At 25.6% G+C, this 15,654-nt stretch overlaps 1 protein-coding gene across 5 annotated transcripts; it reads left to right on the top strand.

Moving 5' to 3' along the window:
* The first annotated feature begins 711 nt into the window (after window positions 1-711).
* Window positions 712-15,326, top strand: LOC130669851 (phosphatidate phosphatase LPIN3). Of its 5 annotated transcripts, XR_008990260.1 has the most exons (12): window positions 712-915; window positions 5,528-6,608; window positions 7,291-7,463; window positions 7,543-8,392; window positions 8,475-8,578; window positions 8,761-8,966; window positions 9,183-9,362; window positions 10,395-11,028; window positions 11,136-11,913; window positions 11,994-12,097; window positions 12,466-12,745; window positions 13,733-13,873. XR_008990260.1 is itself a non-coding variant. In XM_057472978.1 (11 exons), the coding sequence occupies exons 2-11, from the start codon at window positions 6,420-6,422 to the stop codon at window positions 13,881-13,883; spliced, it is 3,354 nt and encodes a 1,117-aa protein (XP_057328961.1). In that variant the 5' UTR covers window positions 712-915; window positions 5,528-6,419; the 3' UTR covers window positions 13,884-15,326. The 5 variants fall into 5 exon arrangements, 4 of the variants coding, with proteins under 4 accessions (XP_057328961.1, XP_057328959.1, XP_057328960.1 ...); XM_057472978.1 differs by lacking the exon at window positions 12,466-12,745 and having other exon boundaries at window positions 8,776-8,966; window positions 13,733-15,326; XM_057472976.1 differs by lacking the exon at window positions 12,466-12,745 and having other exon boundaries at window positions 713-915; window positions 13,733-15,326.
* Window positions 15,327-15,654: the final 328 nt, after the last annotated feature.

Here is a 15,654-nt window from a genome sequence, read left to right on the forward strand (position 1 = left end):
CACTAAGAAAATTTAATAAATAAATATTATGATTTTTTTTTTTATCGAAAGAAAAAAATGGAACTTCTAATACTTAAGAGGAAAAAATTTAATAAACAAAGCTAATAATTCATTTTTTTAATTCTTATTTTTTTTTATTGGAATTTAGCCAACGACAAATAAATCTTGTTGACCGCGCGTGCAAAAGTGAAAGCTCTGTAAATTCAAGAGATTATAACGCCAAAACGTAAAAAACGTAATTGCAAAAACAAACAACTATTTACCTCGATTAGTTTTATGAAAAATATGTTTACTTCTCTGGACGACAATAAAAAAAAAAGTTAGTCATTTTCACATGTTTAAAGTTACACCTAAATTACGTAAATAATTATTCAATAAGATTATATTAAACCTGACAAAAAAAAACGAATTATAAATTACCTTTAAGTGATTGATTATAAAATAAAATTATTTTTATATTTTGATGTTTATATACATGTATTTAAAAGATAAATAAAATCATTTTTATTGTTTATTTACATCCAAATATAAGTTCGATAGCTGGTCCGAGTTATCTTAACCAATCACGTGGTAATAAGTTTAACGCAAAAACAAGCTTACATTAAATATATATATATACATATATACATAAGTTAAATACGAGTTATACATTACTTACATACTACAGTATAAAGAAATATATATGAGTGCAGTAGCCAATAAACGTCAGTAACATTTAGACTTTCATCGCGACTACACGTGTGTTTATATTTAACTGATCTCTGTTTATTAATTTATTTATAATTATAAAACAAAAATATGTGTTAGTAATTTATTTAATATTTATTGATATTTAAGTAATTATACATTTTTTTTTTTTTTCGTTTATAACTGTATCAGTTGATACAAATGTTGGATATACTCTGGATATTTTCAGTAAGTAAACGCTGCTCTGATTATTTATAGATTAATAAATATTAATAAAAATTATTACTTTAAAATTTATTTAAGTTTGATGTTTATGTCATAGTTTTCTTAAAATACACTCTTTATTATTACATAAAGGATATTTATAATAGTGATTTATAACATGATAAGCATAAAATTTTTAACGTTAATGATTCGTAATTAGTTTTTATTATTATTTATCAAGTTGTAAATTTTAAAAATAAAATCTTCTGTTTTGAAATTCCAAAGATCAAATTAAAAAAAAAAAAATCGATTCTCTAACTTTTTAAAAATATTTTTATTATATTAGTACTGAAAGAATAAATATATCGTGCAGCTTCCTCGCGTGATCCAGGTGCATTTAATTTTTTTCTTGTGTATAAATATATATAATACATATGTGAATGTGAATGTTCTTCTTACAATTTAGTTTCTCAGGCGTCGTTACTTTCTACTCGTATATCGGTTTGTATACAAATTCTGGGTTAACGTACAAATACAAAATAAAACTCAAGGATCTTTTCGTCTATTGAAACTATACAAAAAGTATTCCCATCTCTTTTTTTATTTGTTTATCTTTTTTATGGCGTGATTGAGTTTAGGTGGGGATTATCGTACGACTGTGACACATTTGGGTGTTTGAAAAATATCGAATCATCAAAAGTCTATTTACGTTCATAGATAATGTATTCTTTGATTCAAAACACATTTGTTCTCTTTTCTTTTTATACTTATTTTTGAAATACTAAATCATATGTATGAATGACGTGAAGAGAATTTTTGAATAAAGCTTTTGGGAAACTTACATTGCCACGTCCATGGTCAAGAAAACTGGACAAGGGCCAAAGGTCATGTTGTCATGTATTTTTGTTAAAGTAGAAAAGTCAATGCATTTCTTACTTTTTTTTTTTATTTAAGCTGACAGGACAATTTCAAAATTTTTATTTTTTACTCATATTAATTTGATAATTGAGATGCTTCTTAAGATAAATTATTTGCATTATTTTTTCAGAATTTAAACAATGAATGAATTAATCATTTACGTAGTCAAGTAATTGAACTTTGTTATCAATTAAAATATTTTAGAAAAGTATATAATAAGATTAATTTGTACAACTTATTTTAAAAATAACTTTAAAAAAATTGTTATCCCATCAAAATTAATAATTATTAATTTAATTGAATGATTAATATCTATTAGACTAAACAATTTATTAATCTAAATTTATTTTTCTCTTCAACCAACGATAAAATTATGATTAACGTTTCATAATTTTTAAAACACTTATTAATTAAAAAAAATATTGAGTAATTAAATTTATAAATAAAAGATAAAGTAAATATTAATTAATCGATATATCAAGATAAGTTTTTTTCATTTTCATTTTATGTATACTTGAAAATTATATAAATGAACTGGAGCTTAGCCCGAAAGTTTTTTTTCCTTACAGTATAAGTATAATTATGTAATTCCGTTTTCGCAACATTATAATTATTACTCAAAATTTTGAATGAAGATTCACTAGAAATAAAAATATATATGGCGCAATAAAATAATTAATTTAAATATAAATATTTATTTGAATATTATATATCATCATTATAAAATAAAGAAACAAAACAAATTATTGCAACATCAGATAAAGGAACGGAACCAATCGCGTTACACCCTCCAATAGCGGGACAATAATTATTTTTTATGATAAATGGAAAAAACGATAAGTATAATTATAATTTTTTTCTTTTTGTTGCAAATTGTATTTATTCAAATCCATATAAAAATTATTTATTATATTAGTATATATTATATACTAACAACTGTCCCTCTAGTATGTTTTCACCATTTTTCTAAAATTATTTTTATCTTCATTACGAATTATTTTATACTTTCAATAATTTTTTTCAAATTCTAAATATATTTAAAGCTTACGAAATTTTTAAAAATTTAATATGCCATCATTTTATAAGTAAATTCCTTATCGAAACTTAAAAATTCCCACGGTTGTTCCGGTATTGATCTCATTGGTCAACGAACTAGATTTATAACACGAATTATCAAGTAAAGATAAAATAAAATATTAAACAAGTCATTACTTTTACTTATTAATTTATAAGTTCATTTACTTCAATAAAATCTATAAATTGATGAGTAATTTTTTTATCATGTCATTTTCTTAATATCAAAAATAAAATATATGAATTTGTCTATCATGAAAATAATTATCCAATTAATTCTTACATTAAAAAAATATATTCTTCATTTATTTTCTTCCGAGTAATCTATCAGTATTATTAAACTTAAGTAAACATCATTTAAATTTTATAATTAATTTAATGATTCGTGAAAAGATTATGCAATCTTTAACTAATAACACAACGCGTATGTTCTTTTTTGGCTGTACGTTAGCAAAAGTTACACGCACATAACTTGTCGTATTATTTTCTCTAGTTCGATGAGTAGTCTGCAGTCTGCAGTGTAAACGGTCAAAACACACTTCCGGTTTGGCATTATTTTATAAAGAGAATTGGCACTATGCCGAGACATTAGTAATCACCGTAGAGAATTCATTAGTTGTCTCACCTCTGCAAGATAACTTTATGATAACATGCGATATCATCAATCATTTTTTTTTCTACATTCATTTTATTTTTTATTTTCTCAATAAACATGACTATTCATTACTTCTCTAGACATAATAAAATTGCATAAGAATAATGATGAGAAAGTTTTTTAATTATTTATTGAACATTAAAAAAAAAATTATTTTATCCGATAATTGTTTACTTGAACTTAATCCAGTTATTGCACAAAAATTGTAAATATATAGTAAAATAGGAATTTTTGTTGCTGATAATTTGCCAAAATTAATGTTGGATTTTATCGAAAACAAGTATGATCTCACAGAGACAATAATAAATTTAACTAAAAAATAAAGAAAAAAAAATTAACACCGTTTTTTGTAAAATTTTAATTTAATTACTTTACGTTATAAACTGATTTACATTTACGTAATAATGAAGTACAATGTTCAATTATCTGTCATTAATATGTAAAGTTCAATGTCCACTTTTCAAGATTGTAAAATAATCATGATTATTCAAAAAAAAAAAATATAACAAAATAAAATTTTAAAAAATGTCACCTCAATTACATGTATTTAAAAATTCTTTATATTTTAAATTATATAACAATATAAAAATATGAACAACTATTCATTTTAAATTTAACTCATAATTATCATTTAATTTAATTCATATCATCTTTGATGAATATTCAAACAAACAATAAGTACTTTGAGAAAAAAAATTAATAACATATTTGAAATAAATATTAATATCAGCTAATTGTTTCATGCAATTAGTTTTGAAACATTTAATCGTCTGAAAAGGAAACAATTAACTATTTGAAATCAAATGTAGTTTTGAAAAAATGATTTCCAAGTCTAACGAGTAAAAACTTTAAACAATTTTATTATTATATTATTCGTCTATTGAGTAAAAAAAAAACTAAAGTCACATAAATTATATAAATGACTTAAATAATGATCTATATTTTTTTTTATTAGATTGATAATAAAATACAATAGAGTGACACGCTGGTTAACTGGATGACCAAACGCAACGTGACTCGCTAAACTTTTCTTGTAAAACACGCGTTTATATATGTTTGACATATATGACTCAGGTCTTACTCTTTATCACATTATGTAATAGATATAATCCTTTTTTGAATTGCTATACATTTTCCTTAACACTTAAACGTTAGTTAATATAAAATTAAATGTTCGTTTCTCATTTTCAATATTTATAAATCCTTTTTTAAATATTTAATCGAGTATATGTACAGTTGGCAAATGAATAAAATAAATTTTTTCAAAGTAAAAAATTTTTATTTCGTTGAGATTTATTTGACATCAAATTTTTTTTTAAACTAAAAATATATGTTGAGTATTGAACAAAAGCTTATAATCAATAAATTCTCAATGTATATTTTTTTTTAATTTTAATATTTAAACTCCATGAAAGATGTTTATAAAAATGTTCTTCCTGTTCAAAATTGGAGTTTTCAAAAATTTATAAAAATTCAGGACCTGTTTATATTTTCCACAGAAATTATTTAGAGTCCGATATTTTAGTCTGAATTAAGGGCTCAGCTTTTTTTCTACGATAAAAATTCTGATATCATAGTTTCGAAAATTCTCATTTGTACAGAAATTCGTCTGTTCATTTTTTAAATTTGACAAAGAAAGTATCATTATTAGTATAGTTTTCAAAGAGTGCAAGAGAAAAAAAAGTAATGAACCATTTTTAACAAAAATTTGAAATATTTTTCTATTTCTAACAAAAATGATTTTGGTTCAAATATTTTAATTGTCTAAAAAAATTTCAAATTTTTAGTGTCTGAATTAATAAGCATTGCATAAAAACATATATACAAACTATACAAAACATTTGATAAATATTAGTAAAAAAAATATTTATTATTAGCAACAAAAATCTTACAAAGCTTACAAATATTAAACTCAATTAATTATCGTAATAATTATCTAAGTATAAAAATAATGTCCGAATATTAAAATTGAATTTTTTATATTTTCAGGTTGAAAAAATACAAAAGTGAAAAATCCGCGCCACGTGCATTTATTGATCACGTGGTACGCCATCTTATCGACCGAACATTATACACGAGCTGTCATTGGATTTTCCAAGACCACGTGATCTACCAACTGACGTATGTCCCCACCAGTGGTTTAGTTGTGTACTATCTTGTGCAATCTAGTGTGTGCGAGTTGTCAGTGTATATATCTATACATTATAGAATTGTCAGTGTGTTAAGTCCATATATATGTATATTTAATAGCGGGTGCTGAGACTGGGGAAAGTAATAGTAACAAACAGGCACCAGCAGGCAAGAGCTAGCAAACCTGGTCAAGACCCTTGAGGTCTTGGGAGAACAAAGGATTTACAAAACGCCAAGTGAACGTTAACGTTTTACAATAATTTTCAATCGACATAGTTATTGTAATTTCGATTATTTGGTTAACAATAATAATATTATTTATTATTTATTTAAAACACGAAGGACAATAATTTTTTACAATATCAGTGATACAGATTTATCTATACATACATGCGATTTAAATTGATTTGACAGTTTTTTTTTGTCACAAAATATATTTGCATATTGTGTATATTCATATATCTCGGAAGTGGATGACGGCAAATCAATTTAATAGCTTTGCTTAACATTATAGTGGACTTTGATTCCACTATATAATAATATCAAATATTTATTTAACGAATTACATATAAATATATTCACCGATTAATGATTTTTTAATTAAATATTTGTGTGATGATTAGATAGATCAAGTAAAAATATTCAAAATTAGTTATTGTCTGATAATTTAATCTCAACAAAACAAGGATATAAATATAAGTAACAATAATAATAATTAACAACGATTGGTTAAGTGAGTGAGACATATAAAATGTACAGCATGAACTACATTGGCAAGTTCATCAGTAACTTTCGTGATTTTTACAATGAAATAAATGCTGCTACTCTTACTGGAGCTATTGATGTAATTGTCGTTGAACAAGATGATGGATCATTCACTTGCTCACCTTTTCATGTTAGATTTGGTAAACTTGGAGTCTTGAGATCAAGAGAAAAAGTCGTACGTATTTTTATTTATTTTATGATATTAATTTTAATTTTAGTGGAGTTTATTATTGATTTATCAATTATTTATTACTTAATCAAATTGTTCCTGTATTCAATATTATTCAGTGATGAATTATTAATATTCAATTTACATCTATCGTTAATTTAATTCTATAATCAAATATGAGATACGTGTGATTATTAAATTAACATTTTAGTTTGTGATAATTGATTTGTTAGATGACATTTTTAATTTTGTTTACTAAATTACAAGACCATATTTTGAAATCGTATATTAATTTTATCAAATATAATGTTTATTAATGAGTGTGAATGTAGCAGACATCAGACAAATTTTAAATTATTCATAAATCGAGTAAATATTTAATAAAATAAAATAAGAAAAAAATGCGCATTTAAAAAATTTTAAATATTTTTTTTAATTATTTTCTCTACTTATTTATAATTTAAAATTTGTCTGATATCTTTCTTAAATACTTTTTAATTTTTATCATATAACTTTTAAGTTGAAAATAAATTCTGAAATTATTGCTTCTATTTGAACAAAAAAAAAAAATAATTTATTAAAATTTTAAATGTTATTGATGTAAAAAAATATTCAAATTTTCTACTAAAATTTTTATGAGATTAGAATAAATATAAATTTATAAATAAAATTTGTTTTTAATTTTCAGGTGGACATTGAAATAAATGGAGAGCCAAGACAAATTCATATGAAATTGGGTGATTCTGGAGAAGCTTTTTTTGTTGAAGAAGTAAGCTCACATGGTCTTGAAAATGGTACTGAGATACCACCACATCTTGCTTGTTCACCTATACCAGATGACAATTGTTTTCCACCTCCTAGGTATGCGAAAAAAACTTTTAATTTATAATACTAAATAATTTATAAATGTTAATATTAATTCAATAATTTTGTATCACAGATTTCATTTATTATCTGATCTCCCTCAAGAGCAACATGAGAAAATTTTACGTGACTCAGTGCTGTCGATAGAACGTGAAAAATTGGAGCAAATGTCATCGTTGCCAGTAGATCAACGTGAAAAGTTTTTAATTGAACAATTTTCTGATTTGCCAGCTGAGCATCGGGAAAAATGGCTTCAAATAGCATCAATGACATACGAAGAACGCAGTAAAATATTTGAAGAAAGCTTGAGTGCGATGTCAACACGACAAAAACAACAGATGATACGAGATGAATATTCAGCCTTGAAAATAGAAGACAGAGAGAGATTGTTTAAAGAAAATTTTCCGGAACTACCGGCTGAACAGAGACCAAAGTTTGAGAAAGCATTACTGAATGACTGGAGAAGAAAAGAGGACGATGATGAGGATGAAGAAAAATGGAAAGAGCTCAATGAAATTACATCACAAGCTGAAGAAGAAATTTTTAACATGGATAATATTAATGAGGATGAAGTCAAACCTGTGTCTACACCAAAATCATTTGTCGCTGTTACTTCCTCTGAGAGAATAAGAAAAATTAGCGTTGTTAATAATGATTTTCGACCAATCACTGATGATCCATCGAATAATGTTAGAGAAAAAATATCATGTGACGAGTCTAGCAAAGTTGATAAAAAATCTCACGTCGATGAAATTGTCGATGAAGTTAAAGTTCAGTCATCATCTTCATCGAAACGTAAAAGAAGGAAGAAGAGTATCATGAAGAAAAAAGGAGCTCAAAGAAAAGCCAGTAATGGAAGCAGCAGTCAGACAGAAGTCAGTGAAACTGAGACAACTCAACCTACTGAAGAATCACTGAGCGAACCAGTAAACATTTAACTTTTTATTCTTATGAAAAAAAAAAATTAATTCTTTGTAAATATGATATTTAAAAAAAAAATTATTTCAGGTATTAAAGAGCGCAAGCCCCATTGTTGAAAACGAAACCAAAGCAACTGAAGATTTGCCCCCACAATCAGATTATCATTTCTTCAGTGACACTGAAATTACCAAGTAAGATTAATATAAATTATTTTTTCGTAGTTACCTAAGTTTTTATTAGTAAAAAACACATTACACTTTACAATAAGACTATTAATCATACCCAGTACTTAACTCTAATACTTGAGTGTTTTTCTTTTTTTTTTTTGTAATATTGAATGTTTTTTTTTTTTTTTTATTTTTTACCTTAAAAGGAACCGGGATTCCAGGCCTTGCTCACCTGTGCAATCCGACACGGAATTCGAGATGCGTAAAATTGAACAACAACGCGAAGAAGTTAAAGAACGTGAGGATGATAAAAGTCATCAGCAAAGTTGGAGATGGGGTGAATTACCAAGTCCACCACTTGAAACATCTCACCCTCTTAATTCTGCTACAACTGTTATCCAACCAAATGACGGTAAGTAAAAAAAAAATATTTGTGCTATTTTTAACCACAAAACTCGAAATTTTATTTTATTTATTATCAGTTCATACAATCATTTATAACAAATATAATAAACTAAATTAAACAAAATTAAAAAAACAAAAAAAATTAATAATAATACATTATCACAAATTGCTTGTTACACTTTTTTCCACTAACCATATTTGCTAACGGCTTTTCCAATGGTAGCAGAGGCACAGCGTTCTATGCTCAGTGGTATGTTCTCCTTCATGAAGAAGACATCACGCGTAAGACACAATCCGGAATCCGAAGGAATTTACTTGAGTGATTTAAATGCAGATGAATTGGATCCTGAAGTCGCTGCCCTTTATTTTCCCTCTTCCCATCGCGGAACTACCGTAGCGAAAGGTATAACATTTATCGCTTATTCTCTGCATTACTATTGTTCTATAATTAGTATTATTTATTTTTTATTATTTTAATTACAATCATTGCAATTCATTATTACATACATTAATTTATATATTAACATTCATTATCGTCTGGTGACAGTTGACTAAAAAATCAGTTCTTATTCTCACTCTTATTCTTTTTTATTTTTTTTAAATTGTATAAAAAAAGTATACATGGTAGAAAACCCAATTACTGACACTGTTTTATTCAGTTATTTGCTTAACTTTCTTAAGGGCATTCTCAGATAGTGCCCCTCACTTTTTTAAAATATTCAATGACTTTGAATTGTCATGAGAGTCTGAAAATTTTATTAATTAATTTCAAAAAAATTAAAGCATAAATTGAAAAAAAATACAACGCAGTTACAATTCGCCGAGATGTAGATATTTTAAAAAATTACTTACAGTCGTTATTAATTAGGAGTTGAATGACATTTGGTAAATAAACTTGAGCATGAAAAATTTGACATTTAAATTATAATGTTGAAGATTTTATTGAAATTCAACTCCTAATTGATGTCAACTGTAAATAATTGTTTTTAAAATCTGTCTCGACAAAATTGTAACTGCGTTGCCCTTTTTTCAATTAATGCTTAAATTTTTTTTTAATTAATTATCAAAATTTTAATACGGTCATCACAATTAAAAGTCATTGAATATTTTTAAAAAGTGGGGGAGGGGGGCACTGTCTGACAATGGCCTTAAATATTTTTAAAATTTAGAAATATTAAATACAATAAATTCGACTATAAAGTCCATAAAAATTATATAACATGTCAATAATTGGTACATTTGAGTCATAATATAAAATATTGTATATTTATTATTAATATTAAATATAATAGATATCTGACATACTTCGTATTGTGTAAAAAATTATATTTATTTTATATATTTACAAAAATTTACGGGTTTTGTGGATGTTGAATGAATATAAAAAATTATGTAGACAAAACAAGTGATAAGACATTAAATATGTCTATTGCAGAAGGTAAACAAGTTGATGAAGAAGACACTGAATCTGGAAATGGTCCAAGTTTACCACAAAGTCCTAACAGTGTAGAAGGTGCTATTGGAGGTCCTAAATCATTGGACAGTGATTTCGAAGAATCTAAACAGTCATTATTCGACAATAATATCGATATAAGTTTATCACTATGCGGTGGTTTAGATATTGAAAATGGTCCAATTGATGAGTCATTTCAACAAAATTTACTTCATTATGATGATCTCTGTAATGATACCAAATTATATGAAAATCCAAATTTGGTTGTTAAAATAAATGGTAAATATTATAATTGGACAACAGCCTGTCCAATAATTATGTCATTAGTCGCTTTTCAACGTGGTTTACCTCAACACACGATTGAAAATTTGTACGCGCAGTCTGGTTCTTTGCCAATTCATCAAGATAACAAAAAAGAAATAGCTAATAAGACAAACGAAGCAAGAAGTGGTTACAGTTCGTGGTTCTCGTGGAGACGTTCATCAACTCAGCCGCCTAAAAAAATTTCTGATGCCATTGGACAAGACGGGCATGATATTCCAATAGAAAATAATCAAGCTAATGAATCACCAGAGTCTGCTATTGATATTGAAGAAGTGGACTCACCATCTGCAGAGTAAATATTTATTTATTTATTTATGTTTTTTTTTTTTATTATTAAACTAGATCATTAATGAATTAATTAAATGTAAATATTTTTTATATTCTATTTAAATTTTTTAGTCAAGAAAAAAATGAAGTTGAAGAACAACAAGTGATGCTAGAAACCAAGGATTTGGATGAAAATTCATTGAATAATCTTGAAGGAAATCTAACAGCTCAATCATCAGTCGAACAAACTAATGAAAGGCCAGAAGGTGAAGGATACAGCGGAAGTGAAGATTCAGACAGTAATCCAAATGAAACTCAAGGAGTTAGAATACCAGAACGACGAAGACCTTACTATGAATCTGGTGAAAAATATCGTAAGACACTTCGACTTACGTCTGAACAAATAAAAAGTTTGAATCTTAAAGAAGGACCCAATGAAGTTGTATTTAGTGTTACTACCGCTTATCAAGGTACATCTCGTTGCAAATGTCATATTTATCGATGGAAGTGGAATGACAAAATAGTCATATCTGATATTGATGGTACTATTACTAAATCCGATGTACTAGGACACATTCTACCAATAGTAGGAAAAGACTGGGCACAGTCGGGTGTTGCTCAACTCTTTACTAAAATTAAAAATAATGGTTACAAATTATTGTATTTATCAGCACGTGCTATTGGTCAAGCACGTGGTACACGACAGTATTTAAAGAGTATAAAACAAGATGATCTTTCACTTCCTGAAGGGCCTCTGCTTTTAAATCCAACTAGTCTACTATCTGCATTCCATCGGGAAGTTATTGAGAAAAAACCTGAGCAATTTAAAATATCTTGTCTCAGTGATATTCAGGCACTATTTCCTGATGGTTCTAATCCATTTTACGCAGGATATGGCAATCGAATCAATGTAAGTTTTTTTTTTTATTTACATTTTATTTATAATCGATCAATTCCATGAGTCAATTTGATGATTTTATTTTATCACAGGATGTATGGGCTTATAGAGCTGTTGGTATTCCAATAACGCGGATTTTCACGATTAATCATCGCGGAGAATTGAAGCACGAGTTGACACAGACATTCCAGTCATCGTAAGTGAAATTATTGTCCATCATTATTGTTGTTATTGTGATTTTATTTATACAAATAACACTACAATGAGTTAAAATTTTAACCAATTACTAACATCCACTAATATTTTGCACGCAATTGACTAACAATTTTTTTTTTTATTAATATTTTGTAATTAATAAAATAAACAATTACATGGAATTAGGTACTAGCACACTAGCAAACTGACAGTATTAATAATCTCGAAAGTTGACATCGAGGATAAAATAAAAATCCATAAATTTAAAATGGAATGAATCTGATAGGAATCCGCCAACTTGCTATCAGTATAATTTATTTATAAATTTTAATAGGATTATTTGACAGGGAAATATTTATATGATTGCAGCTATGCGTGTCAGAGTGATAGCGTCAATGACTTGTTCCCGCCTCTACCCAGAGCAACCATTCACTGATGACAACACAACCATAGACAATTTTTATTTAACATTTTTTTAGACAATTTATCAATTATTTATTATGCTGAATTTCGTGAAAATATTTATGACAGTGATTTTACTAGTATTATTATTTAAATAAATAAAATGGGAATCGCGTTTTAAGTATAGCTTTTTAGCTTGCATATACGGTATTTGGTTGTGCATCAACTTCTCCTTATTGTTTATAGGGTAAGCACTTGATAAATTAGCTTCGTTATATCGTTATCGATGCTTTTTTTCATATAATTTTCATTGCGTTCTTTATACACATTTTCACAATAACATTTTTATTTTTTTATCCAATTAAATCATCAGCTGAAACTGGCTTGCGTCATGGGATATGCTTTGGGTGAACAATTTAGCTATAAAACGCCTAGCTGACCAATTCATTCATTAAATATTTCTCCTTCACAGATAATAACAATAATGAAACTCTGATTCCAACATCAATGTTTAACTCTACTCACATTACAGTAGAGGTACCATTTGTAGCCTGCTCTATTTTTGGACATTTAATACTTAATTTTAATTAATGAAAAAGTATAAAATGAAATTTTCATTTTAATAGAGGGACAAAAATATCTTTGAAAATATGTAAAAAGTTAATTATGCTGTTGCATCTTTTACAAATTATTCTATTCAAATTTTTTAAATGTCTAAAACTGGCCAAAAACGGTGCCTCTATCCTATAACTCAATATTTTCAGATTATTATTATTTTTTTAATGTTTTTTTTTAACTTGGAATAGATTTTAAAAGTACGAATTTAAAACTGATTAATTATTTTTTTTAAATTCATACTAAAAATTTTCGGAATTTTTTATTACAAAATAATTAAATATGAAATTCAATTGTTAATAATTAATTAATGTAATTTTTAAATACTTTATTTATTCATGTTTTTTTTTTTAAGAAAAAAAAAATTTTTTAATTATTTATAATATTTCATGGTAAAATATTTTTCTTTAATTTTTAAAAATAACTTTCATGTTTATTAATAATAAAAACTAATGTTTTAATTCAATTACATTCATTTCAGTCATCGTAATAATTATATCAACCATAAATTGGTATTTTATATCAACAATAAAAAAAAATCATTAAAATAATAATAATAATAATTGTAAAGAGTAAGTAAAGAAAAAAAAAGACGAATAATTATTAATTGATGTTTCAGATATTCAAATATGAGTTACATCGTCGATCATTTATTCCCAGCATTGAGAGATGCATCTGATGAATTCAGTCACTTCTCATACTGGCGTGACCCCATTCCCGAATTGCCAAACCTCGATGATTTACTCATTGAAAATCAATCTACTCAATAAGAATTATTTTATATTTATTACCTAATTATTTATTTCGCAAACACTAAATAACTATCTATAAAAAATAAAACTAAAGCGTTAGCCCTGTTTGCTAACTTTTCTACTATACAATCGCAATGACGACACAATGCACAGACGAAATGAAAGAAAAAAACGGAAATAAAATTTCTCGTAGGTAATGAACAAAAAAATTCATGCCAGTACTTATTAATCGCTTTCCTGTTAATTGATTATATAATAATAAGCAGGGTAAAAATTCAAGCTTTGACAAAAAAAAAAAAAAAAAAAAAAAAAAAAAAAAAAGTATGACTAGATATTTTCAATAAATGAATAGCATTCCAGTTATTAATATTACGTAAATTATTTTGTTATACGCCGACATTTATCATTGGAAGTATTTTTTATTAGAAACGTTTAAAATTTGTACGTTATTCTAAAGTAATGATACGAGTAACTGAAAAAATATTCATACATAATTACAGGCCAATGCCTAAAAATAATATTGTTTTAAACAACATTGATAATAACTATAATAATACATTTGAATGAAATAGTTTCAGGGAATTTCTAGTCTTGGATATTAATGTAATCGATAAGCTTTGAGTTTATTAATTAATTCATTGTATAATTATTAGATACAATGAAAATTAACTCACGTTCATATGAGGTTATTCTTTATGACTAGTAAATGATTTATCATTTTTTTAATTATTTCGTATCATTTAATATTTCATAGTAATTTTTTAAATTTAGTTGGCATAATTTATCTATTGGAATTAAAGACAAAAAAATGATTAATTAAAAGCAATTGATTTGAATTTTTTGTAATGTGATATTTAAATGTGAACTGTGAAAAGTACAGGATTTTTTTCTTTCCACGTAGAATATAAAACAAAAAAAAATATATAATATTTAAATTATTTCGCTAGATTAGAATCGAAAAAAAAAAATATTTTTTTATTCCAAAATTTTGTAATTGTATTTTTACTGATAATTACCAAGAATACAATTACAAAAAGTCTCATTGATACCGTTTTATAATATATATTTATTTATATTATTTGTATTTTGTATCATTAGTCTTAGTTTCTTTTTTTTATTGATAAGGTTTCATACACGAGATAACGAAAATAATCAAGTCGCAGTGCGATTTAAAAAAAAACCAAAGATTTGGTGAAAAAAAAAAAAAAAAATTTCGTACTGGATGATGGAAAAAAAAAGCTGGTGTTAGAATTTATGTTGTATATATTATAAATTATTTAGTTTGTTAAAATTAAATTAGTTTTATTAATAATATAATTTATTCATTTAATGTTTGTAATTTACGTTGATTTATATTTTTTGTAGTTGATTTATTTATAAATTATGTAATAATGAGTTTATCATTTAATGAAATTATCAATAATTACAAATAAAGTGTCTGAGGAATGACCTAAAATAAAATGATCTCAGCTAACGCACGCTTATTTGGCTTATTCTTCATTAATTAATTGATTAATAATTAGCCACGAGCTTTTAAGATCAAATTATAATTGTCATTTTTTAGTTAACTTATTGCTCGAGCCTTAAATGCTAACTGTGTAATGTCTTGTAGCCAAAACATTTAATGAAATGATGATTAAAAAAAAAATTATAACTGCTAAATATATTTTGTTTATTTCATTATAAATCCTTAGTAAAATTTTGTATTAAAAAGAAAAACAAAGTAAAAGTTATGATTGTATATAATATTATTTTTTAGTCTTTGGCCGTCCGCGTCTTTTAGGTCGAT

The sequence above is a fragment of the Microplitis mediator genome, chromosome 6, assembly GCF_029852145.1.
Source record: "Microplitis mediator isolate UGA2020A chromosome 6, iyMicMedi2.1, whole genome shotgun sequence".
Classification (NCBI taxonomy): domain Eukaryota; kingdom Metazoa; phylum Arthropoda; class Insecta; order Hymenoptera; family Braconidae; genus Microplitis; species Microplitis mediator.

Excerpts from the sequence above, each read along its gene's own strand:
- LOC130669851 (XM_057472976.1), top strand. The coding sequence starts at position 6,420 with ATGTACAGCATGAACTACATTGGCAAGTTCATCAGTAACTTTCGTGAT. Across the intron at positions 9,363-10,394 it reads CGGAACTACCGTAGCGAAAG|AAGGTAAACAAGTTGATGAA; the intron begins GTATAACATTTA and ends TGTCTATTGCAG. Across the intron at positions 11,914-11,993 it reads GATATGGCAATCGAATCAAT|GATGTATGGGCTTATAGAGC; the intron begins GTAAGTTTTTTT and ends ATTTTATCACAG.